This window comes from Aedes aegypti, chromosome 2 (assembly GCF_002204515.2).
Source record: "Aedes aegypti strain LVP_AGWG chromosome 2, AaegL5.0 Primary Assembly, whole genome shotgun sequence".
Classification (NCBI taxonomy): Eukaryota; Metazoa; Arthropoda; class Insecta; order Diptera; family Culicidae; genus Aedes; species Aedes aegypti.
Window position 1 is genome coordinate 37,811,598 of NC_035108.1, and position 27,656 is coordinate 37,839,253.

At 39.3% G+C, this 27,656-nt stretch overlaps 2 protein-coding genes across 2 annotated transcripts in view; both read right to left on the reverse strand.

The window, feature by feature from the left end:
• LOC5579987 (decaprenyl-diphosphate synthase subunit 2) overlaps positions 1-5,942 on the reverse strand; it is a 34,622-nt gene extending 28,680 nt beyond the window's left edge. The window contains exon 1 of the mRNA XM_001660203.2: positions 5,498-5,942. The gene's annotated coding sequence lies outside the window, so the exon portion shown is untranslated. The remainder of the gene's footprint in view (positions 1-5,497) is intronic.
• LOC5579988 (decaprenyl-diphosphate synthase subunit 2) lies at positions 5,590-26,907 on the reverse strand. The gene is made up of 3 exons (XM_021840578.1): positions 26,236-26,907; positions 7,235-7,561; positions 5,590-6,922 (listed from the first exon to the last, which is right to left on the reverse strand). The coding sequence occupies exons 1-3, from the start codon at positions 26,574-26,576 to the stop codon at positions 6,238-6,240; spliced, it is 1,353 nt and encodes a 450-aa protein (XP_021696270.1). The 5' UTR covers positions 26,577-26,907; the 3' UTR covers positions 5,590-6,237.
• Between the last annotated feature and the right edge of the window lie 749 nt (positions 26,908-27,656).

Consider the following 27,656-nt stretch of genomic DNA (forward strand, 5'->3'; position numbering starts at 1 on the left):
ATAATCGGCTGCCCTTCTTCAGTCTCTATCTTGAGGCTTAATAAGGGTGGGATTATGAATATGTTGACATTTAATTTAAATTATCACCTATATGGATTCGCATTATGCGTTTTACACAGTGTATTCTGTGCTCTTTCGCCATTGGCGACTTTAAATAGATACCGATCTGGTTTTTTCGTTGCTGGTCTTTTTCGTGCTGAGATTGCAAAAAGCTTAATCCTGCCTAGTTTGGGTAGTGGCTACGGTTAGGTTAGCTCAGATCAATCTTCAGCATAAAAGAACAGCAACGATCAATCTTTGCAGACTCATGCAAAATGGTGCAGCCCAAGTGGCGCTAGTTCAAGAACCCTACTTTCGTAGAGGGAACTTCTATCTAGGTAACCTTGTGGACCCAGTTTTTGCTACTTTTAGCAAGCTTGAAATGGCAAACTCGCGCTCCATGCCCCGCGCATGCGTGCTCGTTAATAAAGCAATCGTTGCTACACTCATTTCTGAGTTAACTACCAGAGATGTATGTGCTGTCACAATCGATGTTTCTGTTGGTGACCTCAACAGGAAATACGTCTATTGTTCGGTATATTTACCACATGATGAACCATCCCCAACGGATGACTTCAAACGAGTTGTCGTACACTGCGTAACAAAAGGCCTTCCGCTGATTGTGGGCAGTGATGCCAATGCTCATCACATCATCTGGGGCAGCTCGGATATCAATTTGAGAGGCTCCAGTCTGATGGAATACTTAAGTAGTACAGACCTTGGATTACTTAACATAGGCAATCGCCCAACCTTCATGGTTTCTAATAGAGAAGAAGTGTTAGACATAACGCTCTGCTCGAATAGAATCAGTCACGAGTTGACGAATTGGCATGTATCAGATGAGGAATCATTATCTGATCATCGCTACATCTTCTTTGAACATTCAAATGTAACTGCGCAGACTTTGCGTTTTAGGAATCCCCGGTCAACAAACTGGGAACTCTACATTGAATTGGTTGCGACCAAATTTCATGGATATTCTCCGTCCATTGAAAATCCAAGTGATCTGGATGATGCCGTTGATACTACAACATCCTACATTATGGAAGCTTTTGAAGAAGCATGTCCTCTGCGGTCTGTAAAGACTACAAGAGGGACCCCATGGTGGAATTCCGATCTGACTAGACTCAGGAAACAATGTAGAAGGAGTTGGAACAGACGCCGTTCAGCTGGATCAGAGTCGTTCAAGTCAGCTCGCAAGGCTTACAAGAAGGCTCTTCGTTCTGCTGAACGATCCGGCAGGAAAAACCTTTGTACAAATGTTTCCAGTTTGAGTGAAGTCAGTCGGTTGAACAAAATTCTTGCAAAATCTAAGGATTTCCAAGTGAACGAAATTCGCTTACCTAATGGTGACTTTACTTCTTCCGATGAAGAAGTTTTAGAATGTTTATTCAATACACATTTCCCCGGATGTGTGGACATAGCATCTACGGATGAACCAAATGTCTTTTCATGTAGTTACGAGTCTCTGGCCTCGGCTCGCAGTATCGTAACTACTGAATCGATTCAATGGGCACTTAACAGTTTTGCTCCTTTCAAATCTCCAGGAGCGGATGGGATTTATCCTGTTCTGCTCCAAAAGGGATTTGAGTCTATCAAACATGTTTTGAAAAAGCTACTTGTAAGCAGTTTTGCTACCGGGTACATTCCCAAATCCTGGCGTGATATTACTGTAAAGTTTATCCCAAAAGGAGGACGTGCGTCGTATGAGGAAGCGAAGAGTTTTAGACCAATCAGTCTGACCTCTTTTCTTCTGAAATGTCTGGAACGCATTATCGATCATCACATCCGTGATGTTTATTTGGCAAACATGCCTCTTCATGTGAATCAACATGCTTACCAATCTGGAAAGTCCACAGTGAGTCTTTTACACAAAGTTGTATACGATATCGAGAAAGCATTCGCTCAGAAGCAATCCTGCTTGGGTGTTTTCTTGGATATTGAGGGTGCCTTTGATAACGTGTCTTTCGATGCCATATTGGAAGCCGCACGAAACCATGGGCTACCTACAATGATTACCAATTGGATTCATCAAATGCTCAAAAACCGACATCTCTTCTCGACATTGCGTCAAGCAGCGATTCGAAAATTGAGTGTTTGCGGATGCCCCCAAGGGGGAGTCTTGTCACCACTTTTGTGGAATCTCGTAGCAGATACGCTATTGAGGCAACTCAATAATTGCGGTTTTCCAACTTATGGATTTGCCGACGACTATCTAGCTCTGATAGTTGGTATGTGCATAAGCACCCTATTCGACCTGATGCAAAGTGCTCTTCAGGTAGTCGAGAGTTGGTGTCGCCAATATGGCCTTTCGGTTAACCCGAATAAAACATCTATTGTTCTTTTTTCGGAAAGACGAAACCGCGATGGAATTCGACCTTTACGTCTTTTTGGCACTGAGATTAATGTGACTGATCAAGTAAAGTATGTCGGAGTCATTCTAGATTCCAAACTTTTATGGACAGCTCACATTGATTTCAGAGTCAAAAAAGCTTGTATGGCCTTCGGTCAATGCCGGCGAACCTTTGGTAAAACTTGGGGCCTCAAACCCAAATATATCAAATGGATTTACACAACAGTTGTTCGACCAATATTGGCATATGGATGTCTTGTGTGGTGGCAGAAGGGCGAAGTGAGAACAATCCAATCAAAATTGGGCCATCTCCAAAGGATGTGCTTGATGGCGATGTCTGGTGCGTTCTCTACAACTCCCACAGCAGCGCTCGAGGCCCTTTTCGACGTTGCGCCACTACACATATATCTTAAACAAGAAGCACTTTCTTGCTCTTACCGTTTATGGGTACTGGATCTACTGGAGAAAAATCCAGTGAATCGTAGATCTACACACACTTCGTTGTTTCCACTTTTGGTGAATTGGGACAAAATTGTCCTTGCTCCAAGTGATCTCACAATTGCTTGTAACTTTCCTTACAGGACATTTACCACACAATTCCCTTCACGGGAAGAGTGGACGTCTGGCTATTTGGAAAGAAGTATATCAAACAATATAGTATGTTACACTGATGGCTCCCTTCTTGAAGGTAGAGCTGGTGCAGGAGTATATTCTCGTGAGCTAAGGCTGAATCAGTTTTACTCACTTGGTAGAAACTGCACCGTTTTTCAGGCGGAAATATTTGCCCTTATGTGTGGAGTGCAATCAGCACTTCAACAGCGCGTAATGGGTAAAGTCATATACTTCTGTTCAGATAGTCAAGCTGCTATAAAAGCTCTCGCTTCGGCCAACTCAAGGTCGAAGCTTGTTATCGCATGTCGAACTCAAATTGAGGAACTGAATTCAGTCAACTCTGTAAACCTTGTATGGGTACCTGGCCATTCTTCCATCGCCGGAAATGAATTGGCTGATGAGCTAGCTCGCGATGGAGCATCGCATGACTTCATTGGCCCTGAGCCGGCTATTCCAATTTCGAAGTGCTGGGTGAAGCTTCAGATAAACTCTTGGGCGGCAACTCAGCACAAGCAATATTGGAATAGTTTGGAGTCGTGTCGTCAAACAAAATTGTATATTACTGAGCCATCTCCAAAGGTGGCGAAGTATTTAACAAATCTGTCAAAGCAGAATTGCAGTCTCTTGGTCAGAGCGTTGACAGGCCACTGCCGACTCAACTATCACATGGCAAATATTCAGCGTGCTGACTCATTTGTGTGTGATAGTTGTGACTCCGATTATGGAACTTCGTATCACCTGATATGTAACTGTCCAGTTTTTGCGCAAATGCGATTCCAATTACTTGGTAAACACTTATTAAGTGAAACTGAATACAGAAGCCTGAATCTTCAGGACATCCTGTTATTCTTAACCCGCTGTGGCAATGAGCTATAGGCTCTCTTTACGCTCATGCGTTTTGCAGTGCCCTTTTAAGGGCGCTGTTCGAACCCATTGTGGTATGAAGCTACATGCTCTCATTTCGCTTATGCGATCTTCCCTCTTCAAGGGACCCCACTCCTATTTCCTCCCATCTTTCCTTTCCCTTTCCTCTCCCATCGGGTAGATGATGAAATAGGCTCAAATATGGCGATGGCACAAATCTCCCAACTGGTGGGGAACGTGCCTTTGGAGCCGGCCTTCTGATACCTGATACCACGATTTTTTTTTGCACGCTTTATTTTTACACGGCTTTTTTAACACGCCTTTCGGAATTTATACGGTACTTTTTTTGCACGGAATTCGGAATTAACACGGTTTTTTTACTTATTCACACGGACTTAGGAATTAACACGGCTTTTTTCTCATTTACACGGATTTCAGAATTAACACGGTACTTTTTCCACGGATTCCAGAATTAACACGGTTTATTTTTACACAAATTCCAGAATTAGCACGGTTTTTTTTGCACGGCACGGGGGACCGTGTAAAAAAAAACCTTAGTGTAAAGTGTTTGAAGCTATTCTTGAAGAAACTATTCAAAACGTAGTTATTTTTTTTGTAAAAAAAGAAGAATCATTTTTTTCCTTCTTCTTCTTCTTGACATTACGTCCTCACTGGAACAGAATGAGAATCATGCTTAGTGTTCAATGAGCACTTCCTAACTGTAACTGAGAGCTTTCTTTGCCTAAGTTGCCATTTCTGCATTCATATACCGTGTGGCAAGTACGATGATACTTTATGCCCAGAGAAGTCAAGGAAATTTCCATTACGAAAAGATCCTGGACCAACCGAGAATCGAACCCGGACACCTTCAGCATGGCTTTGCTTTAATGCCGCGAATTCTAACCACTCGGCTAAAAAAGCCCCATTTTTTAAAGAATCCTGCTCAGAATTATACCAGAATGACATTAATGATTATTAACGATTCGGTAACAATCCTGTACAAAATTTTGAGAGAATCGTGATTAGGGTAAAATGAAAATCCTGCTCTAAACTTAATATCAAATGTATCCAATTTACTTAGAGATTTCTGTCCAGTATTCGATGTGAATCAAGATCAATACACGAGATTCTATAAAAAAAAATATCTAAATTTTGTGAGAATATAGCCTGGAATACTCTCACTCATTTTGGCACCCTTGGGGTTCATTCATTTATTTCATAACGCTGAAAATGGCCATTTTTGACACCCACCCACCCCCTTGCAACGCTTTTTGTATGAATATTCTACAAATTTTGTATGAGCCGTAACATCATGAAGGCACCCACCCACCCCCTTCAGCGTTATGAAATTTATGAATGAGTTCTTGGTGAATAAATATATTTTTCTCTATGAACTGCTCAACAAACAATCTTAGGAATGGTACACTTATTATGTCACGCTAAATTTCGACTTTTCTAGTTTTCAAATTTGCTTCAATTTGGTTTGGGCCTTTAAAGATAATAATTCTGAATTATTCAGTGATGTCCAACAATTGGACCGCATACGGTATTACGATATCGAAATGGGTACCGCTTTGATAATGAATGTTAGTCTGCTTGTCAGCTACTGTGTGTTGGATAGATACGTACCTTTATTTGCACTAGTTCAATGTTGTTCAGTACTGCTATTTCCAAACTTTTTACCACCAATACGCGTTTCTTTTCTTTTATTTACATCACAAACTGCACTTCTCGTTCACGTCTTCTTGGTTTAAACTTCAATCGTGTGTGTTAACTTTCTTTCTCCACACCATGGAGCGATATTGCACTTGCATTCACTTCCCCGCAGGCGACTTCAATTTTGGCACGTCCGAATTTCCGAATCACTGCTTATCGAATGACGGCCGCGACACGTTGCTCGGATAAACCACACGTTGTCGTCTTTAGTAGTAGCATCACCAAAACCGTACCAAACTTGTTTCCAGCATAAATTATTAACACCTGACGAAAATTCCGGCACACGGCGAATCCGACCGACAGACGATTTCTACTCCCGTTTGCAGACGACGTCCACTAATCTGGGCTTTTACTCACTTGTGGACTGTGATGTAAGTGTTTACCGTAAATACCGTTCGTTGTTCATTCATACCAAGAGCGGATTCGACTGACGTTTCAACACACACACACTTTTGTGACGGGTATTCATTCATACGGCTCACGATTTTCAAGGTTCTGTTTACGTTTTTCTACACACGCTACCGTTCGATCCGATTCGCTCACGCACACAACTACACTAATCAATTACTGAGGAGCTTTCATTCATAGTTCCGCAGCGACACCTTCTGCGTGAAACGAGAAGCATGAACTGCACACTGCCTTTGAATTGCTCGTTACAACTCCTGCATGGCCAGAATGATGTTTTGCAGAGCCGTTCGGGCATCTGAGGGTGGCAGTCGGCCCAGCACTTGCATTGCAGCAAGGCTATGCTTTCTCATGAGGTGTTTCGTCCTTTCTAGGCCCGGTCCGGTTCCGATGGCTTGGTGAAGATTCCGATAGTCGATGGCATCCACCGACATGCTTCCTTTTTCGATTTCCGCATAGATGCTGGGATCGTACTCAAGGTGAAACAGTACAGGGGCCGATACCAGACTGAATTGGGATCCCTGAGGTAGAGTACTGTGGAGGAACGGTTGCAAGTCAATGCATGCTTGCCAGGCCAGGGATAGGTGCCGTCCGAAAAGATATCCTTGCTTTTGTAATTCTTCGGGTTGCCCCGCCAGCATCAGAGCACCTTGGCAACTTTTCCCTAGAAGGCTGCCTCCTCCGAGCACGTGGCGCAAAGACCATTCCTTCTCGGGATTCCCCATGGCGCTTTCCATGCTCATGGGTTGTGTGTTATCCTCAAGGTCCCCAAATCCGAGCTCCTCCAATGAACAATCCGGCGACGATTTTCCAGCGACGGTTGACAGCGGTTTAGAAGGGAGAGGGCAATTTTGTTCGTCTCGATCGCCGATGAAGTTCGATTCCGCCAGATCTCGATATGCGGATGAGATCAGCATGTTCAAATCCTGGTTTCTGAAAGATTGTATGAAGATGAAGTATGTACAATTTTTAAACATGGGAGATTCCATATCAAATATGCACAAAAATGTAAAAATGTGGAATCGACCATCGCTGATTTCATTTTTTTTTTCAAATGTCCATTCAGATAATAAATATAAAAAGTAAATTTTCAGGCTTTTCACGATCGAGGTTGGTTCAAAACATTTCTGGGATTAAACATGTGAACGAACTTTTGACCAAAATTTGGTTGAAATTGATGATGGTCGACTACACGTGCTGTGTACACTTAGCGTGAAATGACTCACATTCATATTATTGTGTTACCTGAAACTAGCAATCTGCTGACTCGCATTGGCCAATAGATAATCCCCTCCGAGCAGAGCCATTTTATTGCCGAATATCATTTCGCTATCGCCACTCAGATCGTTCCCCGCGTTGTCCATCGATTGCAGATTAATCATGCCCTGGTGAATCAAATGTGAGGTACGGATCATCTCGGTCACCTCTGCAAGTGCTCGCTGCGAGTGGAGCACACCGGCACTTTTGTCCTGTTCCATTTCCGGGATAGTGTCCGCGTGGCCAGCAGCTTTCGACACCAACAGCACTATCAGTCCCCATGCTTGCTGGTTTTTGTCGTTGTAGATCAGGGTTCTGAAATTAAAATCAAAGTAATTAGTCAAATTATGAATCATAAACATGATAATTTAATATAAAAACAGTTGAGAGAGAAGCAATTACTATTATTAGCAGATTTGAGGAAAATCCAATCAGGAAATTGTTCCAAATTGTTTTTTCTTCATTTGAATTAAAAAAAATATTCGTCTTCTTTATCGTTCTGTCATATCATGCAAAACTGAACGGAACATTTATTTAGACCCCCTGTTATATAAACAATATTTTTCGGAAGACATTCAGGTTAAAAAAGACAAAGACGTATAAAACCTTTACGTCTTGAGCACCGACAAGGCATTTTGAAATAGCTGCCATTTCATCAATTTTCATTCAATTTTTAAACCCACAGTTGACTTGTACTCTAAGTTGATTGCCATAAATGAACAATGCAAAATTCGAAACCATAGAGATCTTCCGAACGGGGGTTACATCAATGCCAATTAAGCTATGTGAAGTTTGGTTAATTTTTACAACTACCGTTAAGTGCCGTAATTCAGCGCAGTTAAGGAATAAAAACATCAACAAATGTGCTTTATGAGTGGATCGCTAGCAAATCAATTGTAGATTATGGGAAAAATATAAACTAGACTATATTAATAATTTACAATTGTGATTTTATTGAAAAAGTTCACTTGTCCAAATTGCCTAATTCCGCGCATTTTTGAAACGCTTTTCCATATTCCGCGCAGAAGAACGCCTGATTCCGCGCACTCGCGAAGCAATAAAATTAAGGTTAAATTCAATGTAAGACAGCATTCATTCATTACGTAACGCTGAAATAGGAAATTTACAACCCCCTCCACCCTCCATAATACTTTTTGTATGAAAAAAAGTAAATTTTTTTATGAGCCGTTTAGTTTTATTTCTCATATTTATATGACTATCACATGAAACAAAGATAAACATTTGTTATGGTCTTTTCATTAACGTGGCATTGATACTTGTGAATTTCGTATAGGGGAATGTGGGGCAGTTTGGAGACCTCAAGGAAAAGTCGATAGAAGTGCAGAAAATATTATGGAATTATCAGTTCTTTGTATGATTTCCAACAATTTTTAGATCCGCACGATGTCCGTTGTCCTATAAAGTTCACGAATGAATGAATGATTTTTCAAAATTTGTCATTTTTCGTGTCGATTTTTTATCGATGGAGTGATATGAGCACCCTATTTTAGATTGTGAAATTATCTCATAGAATCTAGTAATTTAATTATTTCGTTCACTAAACTGGAAAGTAAATAGCATGTAAAAACACACTGTGCAAAAAGAATAAATTTAAAAGAACGTTGTAACAGTCAATCATCAACATTATATTTCGAATATAATTTATTCATTTTTCTATGAGTTTAGAACACTGACTTATAACATACATATTGCTTAATATCCTTGCCAGCTTTGGAGTTGCATGTTACTTCAGATGAAATTTCAAGAATTTATGCAGTTTTCAAGAGGTGCTCATTCCAACCCATAGGCGAAACCGCCCCGACTACCCCTATATGTATTTGTATTCTGCATTGTTCATACAACACAAGAACCAGTTCGCATTATTGCTTGGAATCGATATGTTTTAAACAATTCAATCAATGGTATCCGCTAATGCCACGGGTACCTGAAACCTAAATCTGTTAAGCAAACTACAAACCTCAGAAGAACTATAAAGTTCATCCATAAATTACGTCTCACAAAATATGGCCATTTGCAATCCCACTTCCCCGTATATCATACTTTTTGTTATTTGTGGTTCACAATGTTAAGTAAATTTTGTGTGCACAGATGTATACACTCAAAATAATCCAAACGTCATTGTTACGTAGAAACATACGTGGTTTTTTCCATCGCACTTTTCACGTAGCACTTACGTGGATCATACGTAGCACAGAATGACCGCATGAACTAATGAACTGCATCTGTTCACAGAAGTTCCACGTAACAGCTACATGAAATTTCACTTAGATTTTACGAAGCGTTTTAATAGTTCCTAGAAGTTTGTTCCTTTAACAATTACCGGAACATTTCCATAAAAACCAACCCTGTTTTAAATAGGCCTCAGTAAACAGTTTTTCAATTTGAATAAAGTGAAACAAAGTAAACGGAATAAACTATTCTTTATATTTAATCGATGTTTTGAAGTAAACATCCAGTGCGATAGCCAGTAATAAATCCAATATAGAAGTTTATATCCATTGTCCGATTATATAACGCAAAGTTTGTTTGTGTCTCGTTCTTCGATCGGACTTGTTTCACAATGTTTCAAAATCTGCAATTGATTATTTCTTATTAGCTGTAAACTGTAGAATAATATGAAATGTCCTGCTATTTTACACATTTACCTTGAAATCTATCTCAAATTATGTTAAAGTCCAGCAGCTAGCGACCACCATCATTGTATTTGAGCTCATCAAAGAATGAACCCGTATGCAGATCAATGTCGAAATGAATATAAGCGCCTACGTGGTTTTCACGTAAGTGCGATGAGTAGTCCCAGTAATAACGACCGGGCCTACATTTGGTGATTACATATGATCTGATAATTATTACCTTAGTCAGGTGAATGAAAATCAAAATGAATTTGGAATGTTCTACGTCATTTTTCACATAGCAATGACTTTTGGATTATTTTGAGTGATAGATTCTCTCCTCTTGTGGTATATTGTTCACACAAAAAATTTATAATTTTTATGGGGCTTGGTCTTTAGATAAACTTTTCCTCTCACCATGCATGACCACGTGGTTTCTGGACGGCTGCTTTTAGTTTCCCTGTAAGTGAGCTTTCCTGAGATTCTGCTTGCCCGTGAAACGTATTTATGCATGAAGACACCTTTCATAGAAATAGTTAGATGTGAAGACGAATATAGCATGCGTAACTTGTTTGTTGTTCAGCGAAGAACAATGCACGGAATTAGGGCATTATGAAAAAAGACGTGACCTAATTCCGCGCAATACTTTTCGGGATAATACTCAATAATTATGCTAAAACTTGATAAGATTTCATAGAAGCACCATGAAACATATCTGTAGTAAGTAGTTGCATGAAAAATTGCATAAAAAATAAAACATTTTCAATGAAGAAATCGCGTTTGTTTTTGTCCTACAGTCTTAACACGGACGCTAGGGAAATTAGAAAAATGGCGTCGACTTCAACAGGTCTCCACTGATTATTTTTTTACGCCGCGAAAAAAATCCTTATTTGCTTTTATTTATGATTCAAACTTATTCTAAATAATAATAGCATCAAATAACATTGAAAGTTGTTGCAATATTGATGTGTATTTCCATATATAAATCGTTTTGTATGAAATGCGCGGAATTAGGCAATGCGCTGAATTAGGGCACTTTACGGTACAACACCTTAGAACGTATAAAAATGATTGATTGCAATCATTTCAACGTAAATTTATTAGTGAACCATTCCGGAAATTGCCGGTTTCACAATGGCTTTTTTGAAAATATTTCCGTTTTTTTCGAATTCTGAAGATTGAGATATTGCAAGGTATATTTTGGAACGGAAATTTCCCACAAGAGTCCCTGACGTATGTTGCTGTAGAGTTGTCAAATCTGTTTATACCGACATAATTCTTCTTCAACTGACATACACTTTCGATTTCGTGAAGATCGAAACCAGGGATTAAACACCTGTAGAGTTCTGTCATATATAGGGGTTCACATATTCATTCCCTTTCATTCGCCATGACTGTTAAAGGATTTGCAATGTAGTCTAAGATAAAGAAGTCATTTTTAAATCTGGCTAATATAACGGACGGGAAGGAGGCAACCTATATACAACAGTCTACACCTATAATTTGTGCGGATAATTTAATCTAAGTAATTACATTGGGTCTTTTTCGACCCATTTCAAAATTCATATCAATGCAACTTTTTATTGGAATAACCTGGCAATTTGAAAATGCTTCCAAGACGAGGGAACAAAAACTGAAATGTTCATCAATACAGAACACCCCGGTGGTAGTTCCTGGCTTATTTCAGAGGTCATAAAGGACTTGAGTGATCATACACTCATTACTGTGTAGGATAAGCCACATACTTGAAAAACTAGGAGGATAGAACCATCGGATGCCTAGTTATGGTACAAAAACAAAAATGTCCCACTATACAGGTTTCACTGGTGGTCATTTCTGAGTTATTTCAGTGACCAATATGAACCAGAGTGTCCGTTTACTTATTATTGTGTGACATGGGTCACATGCTCAAGAAATCAGGGAGATTTATCCGTCAAATGCCTAGTTTAGGTAAAAATCAATACAGAGTCAGAATTAGGGCGAATGTGAAGACTAATATATTCTCAGTAAAATCGGTTTGAAGTTTGCGGGTTTAATTTTAATTCTATATTATGTTTCCGATCGATTTATTCGCATGATGCATTTTTGTAGGATCCATTACAATATTATTTTTGTAGCAAAACATTTAACTTATTTAAATTTTATGAACAACATGTTAAAATAAATAAAAATCCATCATGCGCCATTCAACAAAATTAAGAGCTGTTGCGCCCCTCGGTTCTTCGTCTTCTTCAGTTTGACAACAGCGATTGCGCCTTTTGACCTCGTCCTTCTGGTTTGACTATCATCAGCTTCGCCGTTCTGCTGCGCTCTCTCGCACGAATCTTTATCACTAACGCCCTTCTGCACACTCAGTTTGAAATGCGCCCTGCTGCCACACTCAAGCTCAAATGTGCCCGGTTACCGCAGAGGGGGAAGATGGGCGAAATTGACATCAGAGTTCGAACCGAAAGAGAATATCAAATGCGCCTTTATGTTTTTCTTACTTATTTCGTGAAAAACTGTATTTTTAAGGAACAGATGTGCATTATATGATTTCAATTTATCAAACAAACTGTTAGGTGAATAAAACTCAGTTTGTTTACATTTGTCAGTTAGGCCGTTAATCTGGTATTATATTTAATATAATTTTCCTCAAAACGGGTTTATTTGGGGTCATTCCTGGGTTGTTTCAGAGGTCACAAAGGACTTGACTGATCATTTACTTATTATTATGTGAGAAAAATCACCATCCCCGACAAAACCATGGAGATTGAGCCATCGAATATCTAGTTTTGGTACAAAAACTAAAATGTCCCATAATATAGATATTCGTGGTGGTCATTCCTGGGTTATTTTGGTGGTCTCAATGAGCCGGAGCGGTCATTCATCTATAATTGAATCAGAAGAGTGACCATTTGTTTATAACTGAACTAGAACAGTCACAGGTATTTAAAATCATGAAGATTGAGCCGTCGCATGCCCAGTTTTGGTACAAAAACTGAAATGTACCATAATACGGGTAGCTCCGGTGGCCATTCTTGGATTATTTTGGTGGTCCCAAAGAGCCAAAGTACTTTTTAAGCTATAATTGAACTAGTAGAGTCACATGAATTGAAAATCATGAAGATTGAGCCGTCGCATGCCTAGTTTTGGTGCTAAAACTTAGTGGTCCCACATTACGGGTTTCACGGTGGCCATCCCGGTGCTCCAAAAGGGCCAGAATAACCATCCATTCATCTTTTTGGCAAAATACACCCAAACATAAACAAGCGTGCATAATTGAAAACAATTCATTTGGTTCTGGGGCATAAATCCGAGTAATTTCATCGAATTATTCAGATTGGCCACCTTCTGTGACTCCAGGAACCGGTCCCGCATGGACTATACTGGACAGAGTTTTTCAGGGGATGTGCGCCGGAAATTGTTTACTTATTACAGAGAAATTTTATGCCAAAATATCAATCAACCCATGTGATTTACATATACAAATCTGCGATGGAAACATCCTTTTCGGATGTTCCGGATTTCCGGAACCGGGTATGAATAAGTAAATGATTTGAGAATCACTATTCAATAATATGAGGACAGTTCAGATTAGGGATGGTCCACTAATTACGTAAGGGATTGTAGGGGAGGGGGGTTTGAGATTTCTCACGAGTCATGCAAATTATTTTCAATTTTCATACAAAAAATCTTATCATGGGAGGAGGGGGTATTTGAAAACCGCTAAAATTGTCTTACGTAATTATTGGATCGCTCCTTGCTTGTTTAGATACAAAACTTCAGGTTGCCATAGTAGGGGTATCTAAAGGAACTTTTTTCAGATGTAGCAGGTTCCCGGTGGCCACAGTGACCAAAGCCCAACAGAACTAAATTCGGTCAACACACTATTTTTTGTGAGCTGTTTGAATGATCGGGTCGAAAACGAACCTAAGTCTCAATTTGTAACTTTTTGTTAGGGACTAAGGAAGGTTGATGTTAATGCTAAATTAGGTAGGTACTCCACGGATTTCAAAATCATATTACAATAATTCTAAAGGCTTCCCGGATAGAAACACAATAAAAAACAATATAACGTATTGGAACAGTACCATTCGATATATTGGAAATACAATATAGTATATTGTGAAATGACAATACAATTACAGTACAATATATTGTTTTGAATAGTTCACTGTATAGCATATGAGATGTTTGCAATATAATATATGGGTGGTTAAGTATCGTAACAATACAAATCTAGATATTTTCTCATTCATACATTTTGAAAATACAATACGATATATTGTTCATGTATTGTCTTGATAAGCAATTCGTGTATTGTTGTACAATACAAAAACAATTCAACGAACTGTATTTCAATTAGTGGTGAAAAGTATAGAATTTGCATTGTGTATGGATTGTCACCCAACTTACCGGATATTCGTGCCAAAAGTAGCAAAATAATTTTAACTTTATAGAAGTATAGTTATTTATCATGGTTGCATTCGTCGTTACAGCTAATGTCAAGTGACTTCTAAAAAACTATTTGTTTTTACGTTTTGAATATTTTTCACCCAACATTTCTTGCTTTCTGAACTTGTTTTGTTTACTTCTTTCAGCAAAGCTACATAGAAAAAAGCAAGAGTTGTTTTACGCGAAAATAGGAATTTGACCAAAATTGTAAGGTATAAAACCAATTAAAAACAATACAGTGTTCTGTTACAATATATTATATTGTTTTTGAATTGTATATCCAAACAAGAATAATGTTGCTTCGACATTCAATTACAATACGCTGTATTGTATCCAATACGTTATATTGTACATTAATGGTTTATTCCAATCACTGAATGATACGTTTTTATCCGGGTTATTTCAGCACTTGTTAAAGCAGTTCCGCCAGAGTTTTATTGGGGATTTTTTTTTCAATGCTGCTTCGTATGGATTGCTCCAATAAATAATTACTACTTTGAACATTTTTTGAGTTTTTAATTGGGCATCTACATTTTTTTCCATGTGCTTTTATCAACGCATTCCTCTAACAAATTCTCTCTTTGAGTGCTTTGCTTTTGAGTTCCAACCCAATTTCTCTGAGATTGTTATAGAGAAAACCTCTTGAACTATCCATTTTGGTATGCATTCACAGATTTCCATTAACTCTTGAGGGCTTACTTTACATTTTTGTTTCGAAGATATTAGAGTAAAGTAGGGCAAAAGTTCGACCTTAGTGGAATAATAAATATTTCCAGAAAAACTATAACTGTTGAATAATAATAAACAGCACCCAAGGAACCTTCAACATAATTCAATTTACAATTTTGCTGAATAAACTTGTTTCAAAATATTTATCTATTTTCAGTTGTAACAGTTTTAACATTTAATGTCTCAAAAAAACTTTTGCCCCACCGGTGAAGCAAGCGTTCGAATCTAGTGTGGGGCAAAAGTTCGCTGACTGAAACACAAAATATTGATACTTTTATGACAGGCATACTTTATATAGGCCACAAACTTATGTTTGCGTAAAATACACACATGTTTTTATCCAAAAATTACCCAAAAGTTGAGTTAATTGAAATATACTTAAATTATACAAATCAAAACGGCGTGGAAATCTTTTGAGGGACGAGTTTCCTCGCATAGAATGCTATTTTCTGAGTTCATCAGTGCATTCCTTAACACGTAAAAAGTAAGTCGAATCAATCCATAGGAGTTATGACATCAACCTTGTTGTTATAAATCAAGACGCATAAGATAACGGGGAAGTTTGCAATAAATTTTATGCACTCGCATTGCATGCTAACTTATATCAGTATTGCCTCATCTTTTGTACGTATAAGATCTTTTGACGACGTATTATATGGAAGCTTTGCTTATATGAGCAATGTGCATGGCGGCCTCAAAATACGTACATTATGGGTATGTCTAAGACATGAAAGATTTTTTCTATGATTCAGGAAGAAATTATTCAGAAAACTCAGAAAAAATTACAAAAGCAAAAGAGGGGATTTTCTTGGGGAATCTCTAAACGATTTCTTGAAAGGTTTTTCTGTGGTATCTCTTAATAAATTTTCAAAAATTCACTGGTTGTATTTCATCAAACATTTTGAGAAAGGTTTTCCAGAAACGGAATCTTTGGAGGGATTAATGAAGTTATTCATTTTAGAATTCCACGAGATCATAAAAAGCAATCGTGTGGAAATGAAAAATATCTTGAGTTTTTTCTCTAGCGATATCTTGTGATCAATGGGACGGCGTTAAATCAGAGTAGATCAAGTGACATTTTTAATATTTTAAGAAAATTGACTTCTAACACTTCGCAATTTTTAACCTCGAGCAATTTTTTTATCAATATTTCCACACGTCTTAGTATTACTTTCAAAAAATATAATGTAAAGTGATACAATCATAATCCAAAACACAAATAAAATGATTTTTTGAGTGCACCTGGTCCATTCTGACTGAACTAAAGAACATTTTTGAGTGATTTGGTTTACTCTGACTGAACAATTTCTTGGAAAATAACAATCATTTAATGTTTGCATGGTCAAACTGGGATCATGTCTTTGAAAATAACAGATTACCAACTTTCTTCGACATTAAAATAGTAAATTCTTCAAGAATTCATAAATTGAATTCTTAAATCAGTGGCATTACGATAGCTTGAAAATTAAAGTTGACAATAAAAAAGTTTCTAGCAAAAATATTATGCGACAAATAAACTAGATTTCTTCAGCAGTCTTCTCATACTTTTTCTGCTAAATCACTATCTTGGTGTATTTTTCTTTTGTCAAAATTCAACCTATCTGTAAATTTTGAACCAATAGTTTTCACACATTTTTTTAGATGGTAACAAAAAATTGAGGTAATTTGTAGTTCGTACCAGAAAAAGTGAAAAGAATCGGTTGAAAACGAAGGATATAAAGCTCTCTGAAGTTGACCATTTTGTATTAAATTGCATTTCATCAAAGATGATTAGAAGGAAAAAGATAACCGACTCCTGTCTTTTCTAGGAGACATGAATAGCGCCGCTCTGGTGAGTCAAAAGCTAACTAATATGTAACGTTCTCCTAGTGACCACCAGATGTTGAAGTGTTCGTTTGTGACAATCACGCTTAAGAAAAGCTACACAGCTCAATCGGGGATGTTCGATATTGACAATCATTTATAAATGCCATAAAATGTAAGAGTAGAAAAAAAAACAGCACAGGAATATTTTTTTAGTATGTGTAAAGTTCCACCAATTTTGTGTTGGTCCAGAAGAGCCTAATTTGATGTGAGTTGTACTCATTCCTGTGTAAATTTTTTAAAGCGTGTTTGTTTTGATTCATCATCGTTTTGTAATTGCACGATGATTTTAATTTAGTCGAAAATAATGTTTACGCGCTCTTTACTCAACAGATGGCAGTAGTGTTACTCGGATAGCGTGTCGTCTGCAAAATGTATGGCAAAATAAAGAGTCGATCATCTTTTTCCTTTTAACCATCTTTGATTTCATCAATAATTTTGGAGAAATTTTTATGATGCGGAATCTTTGGAGTGATTATAGGTGTCAATAATGAAATTATTGCTAGTATAAAGAGATCATTTGAAGCAATCATCTATACAGTGTTGATAGACTCACACTCAAATCTCAATCAATTCGCTCTCCCGTGAGAGCAAACTCATTAGAGATCTGCTTCGAAAATCCCACGCTTGAGTTTCTGATGCAAAATCACTCAAGCAATTCAAACCGTAAAAAATGATTCAGTCGCAAAAACCGATAACTCGTGAAACCCAAATGTTGTTGTTAACGTTAGGAAGGATTACTATAATTTTATCAGAATAACAAGAAATTATTGCCGTGTGTGAGTAAACTGCGGAAATACGAAACAATGAGTCAAAAAGATCATCCATGATTTTTTGACTGCTGAATTGCATGATTGACAACTTACGCACGAAAAATCTCAAGCTTTAGTTATGAGAAATTGAGTTTTTCACAACACTGCATCTATATATAAAATATCTTGAGAATTTTCTCTAGTGATAAAAATAGAATTATAATAATATAATTATAATCATTTTTGAAATGATTACTAAAACGTTAAATAATTCTTTTATCTATTCCAGTTGTAATTCTTGGACTTTTTTGAGAGGATAATTTGTTGTGTTATCAGTATTTAGCGATGAAATCGACACAAAGGTAGTTAGAACCCTTATACTACATGTATTGATATGAAAATAAATAAATACCTAAATTAAATTAGGGATTTCTGAGATTCATGCTGGTATTTGAATTCGACGAACATGCGAGAATCGTTATCACTGCATGATCCTCCTAGTTCTAGTCCTTAGGAATGTTGCTAATGAAGATCCCCGGGTTCACGAAGTACAATATGTGCGGTGATTTACGATCGCATAAATGTGAATTAGGCATGTGCCCTAAAACAAAAAACAAAAATGCTACACACACTGAAGAACGCAAAATATGCGAATATCTTCTGTCATTCTTCAGCCACATAAAGACATAATGAAGGAAGTTTTTCACTTTCAGCTGACCGAGCTCCCATTCAATTTTGACAATACAAATCGCAAAGCATGTCTCGTAACGGTAAATCAAAATATGAAATCAACCACATCGATGACTGAAGACAGCAATTTTAAATAAATATCTTCCGCCGTTCCCACCCAGACAGGGATTCCGCCCAACCTTCCTCAATGAGCACGGGGCACTTTCGCATTCGCAGCAGCAGCAGCCGCCCGTTTTGGAGCTTTAAATTTCCTTTCAATCACCTCCGGTCATCGTGAGCGTCCGTCTGTTTCATCGCGAGTCTTTGTTTTGGTCGACCGGCACGGCAACATATTTGGCGGGTTTGAAGTATCATTGCAGCAATTTGTTTGAAGAAATGTGCGCGAAGGAGGGCGGAAATTGATAGAAGCAATTTGCTTATGAACCGTTTGTAGCACGCACTTTCCATTTCGTATCATTTTTATTTGCATTTTTTGGTTCGCAATGATCGTGGCTATCTGAGTACCGTAGAACGAGGTAGCTTTGAAAGTTTTTTTTTTTATTGATTCTGATGATTCCTGCAATCTTGAAGACGGTAAAATAACTTCCCAGGTAACCATAAGCCGTATATCGGGCCCTTTCTGCCATATACGGCTAATATAGTGCTATTTAACGGCTTATTGGCATTATATCAGCCGTGAATCAATATTTTGGCCCAATATACGGCTTATTGGTTACCTGGGTTGTATCTTAGTTATCGAATGTAGTTAAAAGATTGCATGTCGATTAATTTGAATGATCCTATATTTTTTCAAATAATCGAAAATCGTTTAACTTTGATAATTGGGTTGTTGGGCCCAGATAGCCGTAGCGGTAAACGCGCAGTTATTCAGCAAGACCAAGCTGAGGGTCGTGGGTTCGAATCCCACCGGTCGAGGATCTTTTCGGGTTGGAAATGTTCTCGACTTCCCAGGGCATAGAGTATCATCGTACCTGCCACACGATATACGCATGCAAAAATGGTCATTGGCATAGTAAGCTCTCAGTTAATAACTGTGGAAGTGCTCATAAAAACACTAAGCTGAGAAGCAGGCTCTGTCCCAGTGGGGACGTAACGACAGAAAGAAGAAGAATTTGGTTATTTTGCGTGTGATTATTTGAGTTTGTATTCCATTTATATTGTATTCCGTTTAGTAAATTGTGAGACTCTCACTAGAAAAGTAATCCGCATTGACAAAGATACCCCGCTTTACGGTATCGAAGATATCATAGCTGGTTGGATTTCAAACGGAGCACAACAAGTGTTGTAAATTCGGCGCATGAAAAAGTTGCAACGCTTTGCGTGGCAAACGAACTGGGTCTTTGGCGTAGTGGGTTAATCGATTGATGCTTTCGCAGTCCAATGATTGGCGGTTACCGGTCATTATTTCACTGTTTTAGCTGTCGAAAGCATTGACACGCCAAAATCGAATTAGATGCATACGAATTTCTTCGGTAAATCGCTTGACACTATGTGAAATGTCTGGTGTTAATCACGATCACGAACTTCTCACGAAACTATTATATCATCGCTGTGCTTCATCTGTAATCAATTATGGCTGGAATTTAATTTCAATATTTGCAGCTATGCGTTAATTACCTATAAACCAGTTGATATCCACGCTTTACGACTACATTTTTATAGCTGCTTCCATAGAAATTGTATCCATCGACAGATACGCGTGCTCAGTAAAGACTAGACTACACTAGATTTGACACAGTACAGTGAAGATTGACTCAGAAAAAATAGTTCTGCGGTGAAATAAGCAATACAAGTTGTCTGAAATCAGGAGATTTTATTTATTTTTTTATGCTTACATGTTTCAATATTGGATATTCTGTGCAGTGCATCAGTACTATACCAGGAAGGCAACTTCACAATCATCTTCAAATTTTATGTTTTATCCCTTGTAGAGCTTTCTTTTCAGTATTACAATAGCAAATCCATATTGGTACAGTGTACAACAAGGCTTGCCTGAAAATTTTTACGAAGATGAGAAGCTTGTTCATAAGACAAAGTTTCGATTTGCTGGTAATATGGGGATGCAGACATTTTATACAGTATTGGACAAAACATTAGCAACTTTTTCGATTTTCCATACAAAATGACCAACTTTGGTAAGCTAGATCTCAGTTATTTATGGACCGATTTGAATAAAATTTTTACAGAACATCAGATATAACTTGAATTTTAACATATATTTTTGAATAATTTTCCAATCACGAGTTTATAAGTTATAACGGTTTAACTGAAGTGTAATATTCGACGAAAAATTCAAAACTATTTATCTCAAAATCTGATAGCCCTACGCAAAAACTGTCTTCAGCAAACTTGTTCATCTCGTTAACATCTACAACTTTGCTGAAGATACCATGAAGCAATTCCTTCAAAATGTTTAGTTATATCACTTATAAAAAATCGTCAAAAAATTCACTTTAGTCAAACCGTTACTGCTTTTGACCTTGTGATTGGAAAAATCACTCAAAAATATATGTTAAAATTCAAGTTATGTCTGATATTCTGCCAAAATTTTATTCAAATCGGTCCATAAATAACTGAGATATAGCTTACCAAAGTTGGTCATTTTGTATGAAAAATCGAAAAAGTTGCAAATGTTTTGTCCAATACTGTATATTCGTAACATTTGACATCAACGGGACTTTTAACAGTTAAATTTATAACTAGCATGAGTCCTAGATATATTTTTTAGGGCCTTACTTAGCCGAGTGGTTAGAGTCCGCGGCTACAAAGCAAAGCCATGCTGAAGGTGTTTGAGTTCGATTCACGGTCGGTCCAGGATCTTTTTCGTAATGGAAATTTCCTTGACTTCCCTTGGCATAGAGTATCATCGTACCTGCCACACGATATACGAATGCGAAACTGGCAATTTGGCAAAGAAAGCTCTCAGTTAATAACTGTGGAAGTGCTCATAAGAACACTACGCTGAGAAGCAGGCCTAGTGAGAATGTTAATGCCATGAAGAAGAATAGCCCTAGATATTATCAGGCTAATGTATTGCAACTCCTCTCATCATGATAACATATAAGAGTTGATTTTTGAAAGCATTTAGAAAAATCTTCCAGTTTTGCGTATGATAAAGTATATTCATATTTTTTTTATCTACTACGTCCTTTGACTGACCGGGGTACGAGTAACCTTGGGGAAGATCGGGTAACCAACCCCCGGTGGGAACTTTGGTCGTATGTTGACAGGGAAGGGGGATTTGCTTTTGCTTTTGCAAACCTGGAGCGTCTGTACTCCATGTTAGGAGCGGCTCACAACAGCGTCTGTTCCCCATTTCAGGGGCGGCTGATCATCGTCCGAGTGCCAGAGAAGGACTCTAAGCTAAACTGTGCACTATGGCCCTCTGAACATTTAGGGGGAATGGTCCTCCGGAAATCTAGGGGGTTGGTGTCAGGCCCTTCAAGCCAACCGTAAAACACATCAGCACAGGAACGTCAACGAGAGAATACGGACCGGAACAATCGGCAAAGACCACAGCGACGAAATGCAAGTTAAGAATCAAAGGCCGATTCTTTAACTTCAGCATAATCAACGTGCATAGCTCACACTCCGGAAGCACTGATGATGACAAGGACGCATTTTACGCGCAGCTCGAACGCGAGTACGACCGCTGCCCAAGCCACGACGTCAAGATCATCATAGGAGATTTGAACGCTCAGGTTGGCCAGGAGGAGGAGTTCAGACCGACGATTGGAAAGTTCAGCGCCCACCGGCTGACGAACGAGAACGGCCTACGACTGATTGATTTTGCCACCTCCAAGAACATGGCCATTCTTAGCACCTATTTCCAGCACAGTCTCCCGTATCGGTACACCTGGAGATCACCTCAGCAGACAGAATCGCAAATCGACCACGTTTTGATCGATGGACGGCACTTCTCCGACATAACCGACGTCAGAACCTATCGTGGCGCTAACATTGACTCCGACCACTACCTGGTGATGGTGAAACTGCGCCCAAAACTGTCCGTCATAAATGATGTACGGTATCGACGCCCGCCCCGGTACAATCTCGAGCAGCTGAAACAACCGCCTATTCCGGAACAAAAAGCGCCGCCTGGAAGAGGTGGAATGCCAAGGAGTTACTGTACCGTTCTCAAGATACGCGGAAGTTCTATCAGAAGCTCAACACATCCCGCAAAAGCTTCGTGCCGCGAGCTGAGATGTGCCAGGATAAGGATGGGAGCATCTTGACGGATGGACGCGAGGTGATCGAAAGGTGGAAGCAGCACTACGATGAACACCTGAACGGCGCAGAGAACACAGGCACAGAAGGTCAGGACAGCGAAGGCGATGGCTACGTCAGCACAGCGGAAACCAACCAGCTCCCACGATGGGGGATGTTAAGGATGTCATTCAACAGCTCAAGAACAACAAGGTCGCTGGCAAGGATGGTATCGGAGCCGAACTCATCAAGATGGGCCCGGACAGGTTGGCCGCTTGTCTGCATCGGCTGATAGTCAGAATCTGGGATACGGAACAGCTACCGGAGGAGTGGAAGCTAGGCGTTATATGCCCTATCTACAAAAAGGGCGACAAACTGGAGTGTGAAAATTATCGTGCAATTAACATCCTAAACGCCGCTTACAAAGTGCTATCCCAGATTCTCTTCAGTCGTCTATCACCAATAATAGCAAACGAGTTCGTGGGAAGTTATCAAGCAGGTTTTATCGACGGCCACTCGATAACGGACCAGATCTTTTCCGTGCGGCAAATCCTCCAGAAATGCCGTGAGTACCAGGTCCCTACGCACCATTTGTTCATCGATTTCAAGGCGGCATACGATAGTATCGATTGCGTAGAACTATGGAAAATCATGGACGAGAACAGCTTTCCCGGGAAGCTCACAAGATTGATCAGAGCAACGATGGACGGTGTGCAAAACTGCGTGAAGATCTCGGGCGAACACTCCAGTTCGTTCGAATCTCGGCGGGGACAGGGCGACGGACTTTCGTGCCTGTTGTTCAATATTGCGCTTGAAGGTGTTATGCGGAGAGCCGGGCTTAACAGTCGAGGCACGATTTTCACGAGATCCGGACAATTTGTTTGCTTCGCGGACGACATGGATATTATTGGGAGAAAATTTGAAACGGTGGCAGATTTGTTCACCCGCGTAAAAGGCGGCGAAGCAACAATAGTCGGGCTAATGGTGAATGCGTCGAAAACAAAGTACATGCTGGTTGGCGGAACTGAGCGCGACAGGGCCCGCCTAGGAAGCAGTGTTACGATAGACGGGGATACCTTCGAGGTGGTGGACGAGTTCGTCTACCTCGGATCCTTGTTGACGGCTGACAACAATGTTAGTCGGGAAATACGAAGGCGCATCATCAGCGGAAGTCATGCCTACTAGGGGCTCCAGAAGAAACTGCGGTCAAGAAAGATTCACCCCCGCACCAAATGCACGATGTACAAAACGCTCATAAGACCGGTAGTCCTCTATGGGCATGAGGCGTGGACTATGCTCGAGGAGGACTTGCAAGCTCTTGGGGGTTTCGAACGCCGAGTGCTAAGGACGATCTTCGGCGGCGTGCAGGAGAACGGCGTGTGGCGGCGAAGGATGAACCACGCGCTCGCTCAACTCTACGGCGAACCCAGTATCGTGAAGGTAGCTAAAGCTGGAAGGATACGCTGGGCAGGGCATGTTGCAAGAATGCCGGACAACAACCCTGTAACACGCTATATCTGAACCAGACGATTATAAAAGTCGAATATACATCGGATTTTTTCTCGCTAGAGATCAGTATTTGGTCTATTTTTTTTTTAAATCGGAAGGTTTTAAAATATTCTATTGGTGAAATTTTTCCCATGTACCGTTTTGATTCGAAACCCGGACAGCTTCAAATTCCGGACACTCTACTTTGTATGGGAAAGATTTCACTCGAAATGTTTCAAAATGCGCCGTCAAAAAGTTCCCAATTTGAATGATGATTTTTATAAACATTTTACATAGCAATCCATGAAAATTTACAATGTTAAACTAGTTTTGACGTTTTTCTTACGGCTTAGTGCGTTTAATTAATGATTCGATTATTCTGATTGTGTTTTTCAAGAGCTGTCCGGAATTCGAAACAAAGTGTCCGGAATATGAAGCGAAAGTGTGATTGTGTCCGGAATATAAATCATGAAGAGGCCGAACATTTTTATCGATTAAAGTGAATTAAAGATGTGTAATCCGAATCTTCGCCCACCATTCGAAATTTAAGTATTTGCAAGGCCTGATAACGCTAAAGCTTTGTAGAGAACAATTCAATTTATATGTGTAGTGATTAGTTGTACTTCACTGAAGCCTTAAGTGTCCGTAATATGAATCAAAACGGTATGGGCGGAAATGCATCAAAAACGTGATTTTCAAGGGATTTAGTATGAAAAATTGCTAAAAAGTGGAAAAAATCAAAATTAAACCAATGGAATATAACTTTCCGATTATGAAAATATAACCCAAATACTATACTCTAGCGAGAAAAAAATCCGATGTACATTCAGACATAGCGTGTGTAAAGATGGTGTTCGCTACGAATCCGGTCGGAACAAGAAGGCGTGGGGCGCAGCGAGCTAGGTGGATTGACCAGGTGCACCAGGACCTGGAGAGCATGGGTCACAGTCGAGGATGGAGAGAAGCGGCCATGAACCGAGTGAATTGGCGAAATATTGTTGGCGAGGCATTATCAAGATAATTGATGTAAAGCCAAATAAGTAAGTAAGTAAGTCCTTTGACGGAGAAGTCTATGTTATCCGTAAACAAAGATTTTTCACACCCTCGAGGTAACTCAGGTAAGTCACATGAAAAAATATTTCACAAGATCGGTCCACTTCTAGTCGAGTCTAGAGCATGACACTGAAGACGGCCTTACAGTTGAGATCGAAATACGCGTATCTGTCAAAGGGTACAAACTCTAGTGGAACTAAATGGTATAGTACTAAATTCGGGTATTCATCTACTTCTACAATCAAAGCTTCATTCATCAACACTGTCGAATGGTCTTGAAAAGCAAGATCATTTGAATAGCCTTCAGATTTGTTGGATCTAATAAAACTCGTTACACGTTAAAGTTGATGACTGGTCCAATGTACATGTAGCAATCCGAACTGATTATTGATGAAACATGCATTTTCGTTGATGTGGACCATCATTGTGTTCAATATACTAATAGTGAAAAAAGTGATTAAAAGACAGACAGGAGCTTAAACAGGGTTTTTGCTCATTTTAAATTTTTTTCTGGAAAATATGCCAACTGAAAGCATATGTTCAATATTTCAACCAACCAACCGATAAGCTACTTGCTGGAAGTTTCTTGATGAGGATGTAAAAAATCCAACCATATAATTTTCAAAGCAAGGTCACGAGTACGTTGAAATTGCTTTCTCCTTATTTTAAGATGAATCAAGACTTTAAGATCATCAGATAGAAATTTCAATTCCACGCTACATGTCTTTCATGGCTTGTCTTCCATCGCTTACTAATGATCCGAAGTGGGATTCAAATATTAATCGACTTTTAATGTCAGCACATCACTGTACTCAACCATATATAGGAACAAATCAACAAACTAAGAAGGGAAAGTCGCAATATCATTCACAAATTTAATGGATGCTGCGTCAAACGGAGGTCAAGTGGGATAACGAAATTGTAATTTGTTTTTGGAAATTAGAATCTACCTCATACAAATTCTTGAAAAATTTCTTTCCATTTGAGATTCAAATTCACTTTTGACGCATATTGAAGGTAGATACGCATGAAGAATCTGAAAAAATGCAAATGACGTGTATGACACTTAAGCAGAGTTTTCTATAGCTGTTAAACCTTTACATGTAAACCTGAAATGGAAAGTTCGCCCAAAACTCACTTGGCCGTCCTAAGTAACGGGTGGTTGCTGCCGACTAACTTCCGCAAATGAAGCGCCACGTTGGCAATCTCATCACTCAGCAACCACCGCAGACTCAGGAAAGACGTCGGATATCCAACGATTTTTTCCGCCTCGCTCACAGCCCGATTCCAGTCGTGCTTCTGGACCGCCTTGGTAGCCGTGGCTAATTTTTCCCCAGTTATCGAACTGGACGAGATCTGTCGTCTACCGTTGAAATTTCCAGCTGCAACCGCCAAAATCCTCCTAGATGCATTGCAACTGGTTCCCATCGCAAGCTGTTTCCGCAAGCACATGCTATACACTTTCCGGAACGCCATCATTGGTTGTCAACTGACCCCGATATCACTTCACTCGAACACGCTAACCTCGTAAATTTTTGGACACGCACTAATCTCGTTGCTTCAATCTCGTTCAAGTGGTTTCAAATGGTAGTTCAGGCTACCAAACTCTTGCACTGGTGAACCGATAGAAAGTACACAACCTTACATCAAGAGAATCAAAACCGACGACCGGTATCCGAAGGCCCTAGGTTGGTAACTAGTTTGGTTTTTTTCGTTGTATTTTTTTATGTGCCTGTCGTAATTAATTTCGGTAATGGAAATGGCTTAGGCGAAAGGCTTTGCCAATCAAATGAACCGCTCAGTCGGACTGTCCGCGCTGGACTACACCAAGAGGTGCGTGGAGCCAACAGTTCAAGTGATAGAGCGCGCCAACTTCAATAGAAAGCACATTTTTTGCAGGGTTGGCAGATTGGCAGGTTTTTGGCAATGCAAACTCTTGGCATTAGAAATTGTAATTTAGAAAAATGCATCATTATAACAGATTGAACCCCGTTTGGCATGGAGCCCCTTCCACCCAATTACTTTTATTTGTTTGTATCTTGCATCACATGAATTTATTTCATTATACTTTTGTTCAAATAACTTTCTGCACATTATTCTCTTGAAACAATATAAACTGATCCTCAAATAACCGCCTGTTACCAGCAAGCGGATTTGAACTAAATATATGTAGGGTAAAAGCACCGGTTTTGGCCAGCCTACCAGAAAATGTCAATAAAAATTATATGGGGGCCCTATTTTTACTACAAATATGTCAAATGCACGCGTTCAATCCATGTTATGTATGAAAAATATCGGAACTGAGCTGGAACCATTCTTTTGCTTTGAAAATTTTGTTGGTCAATATAGGCCACCAGAACTAGTTTTGGCCAGAGATTTAAGAACTGCTTATTCCTTAACACGTATAGGTCTGAGTGAAAGGCCCAAGTGAAAGCGAAAACTTAACGGATTCCAATATTTTTTGTCAATATACTCGTACACAAATCTGCTTTCTAAAAGTGAACTCGGTGGTCGGAGTTATTCCGGTGGATCACTGGGTCAGGTCGGGTAAAAAAGCAC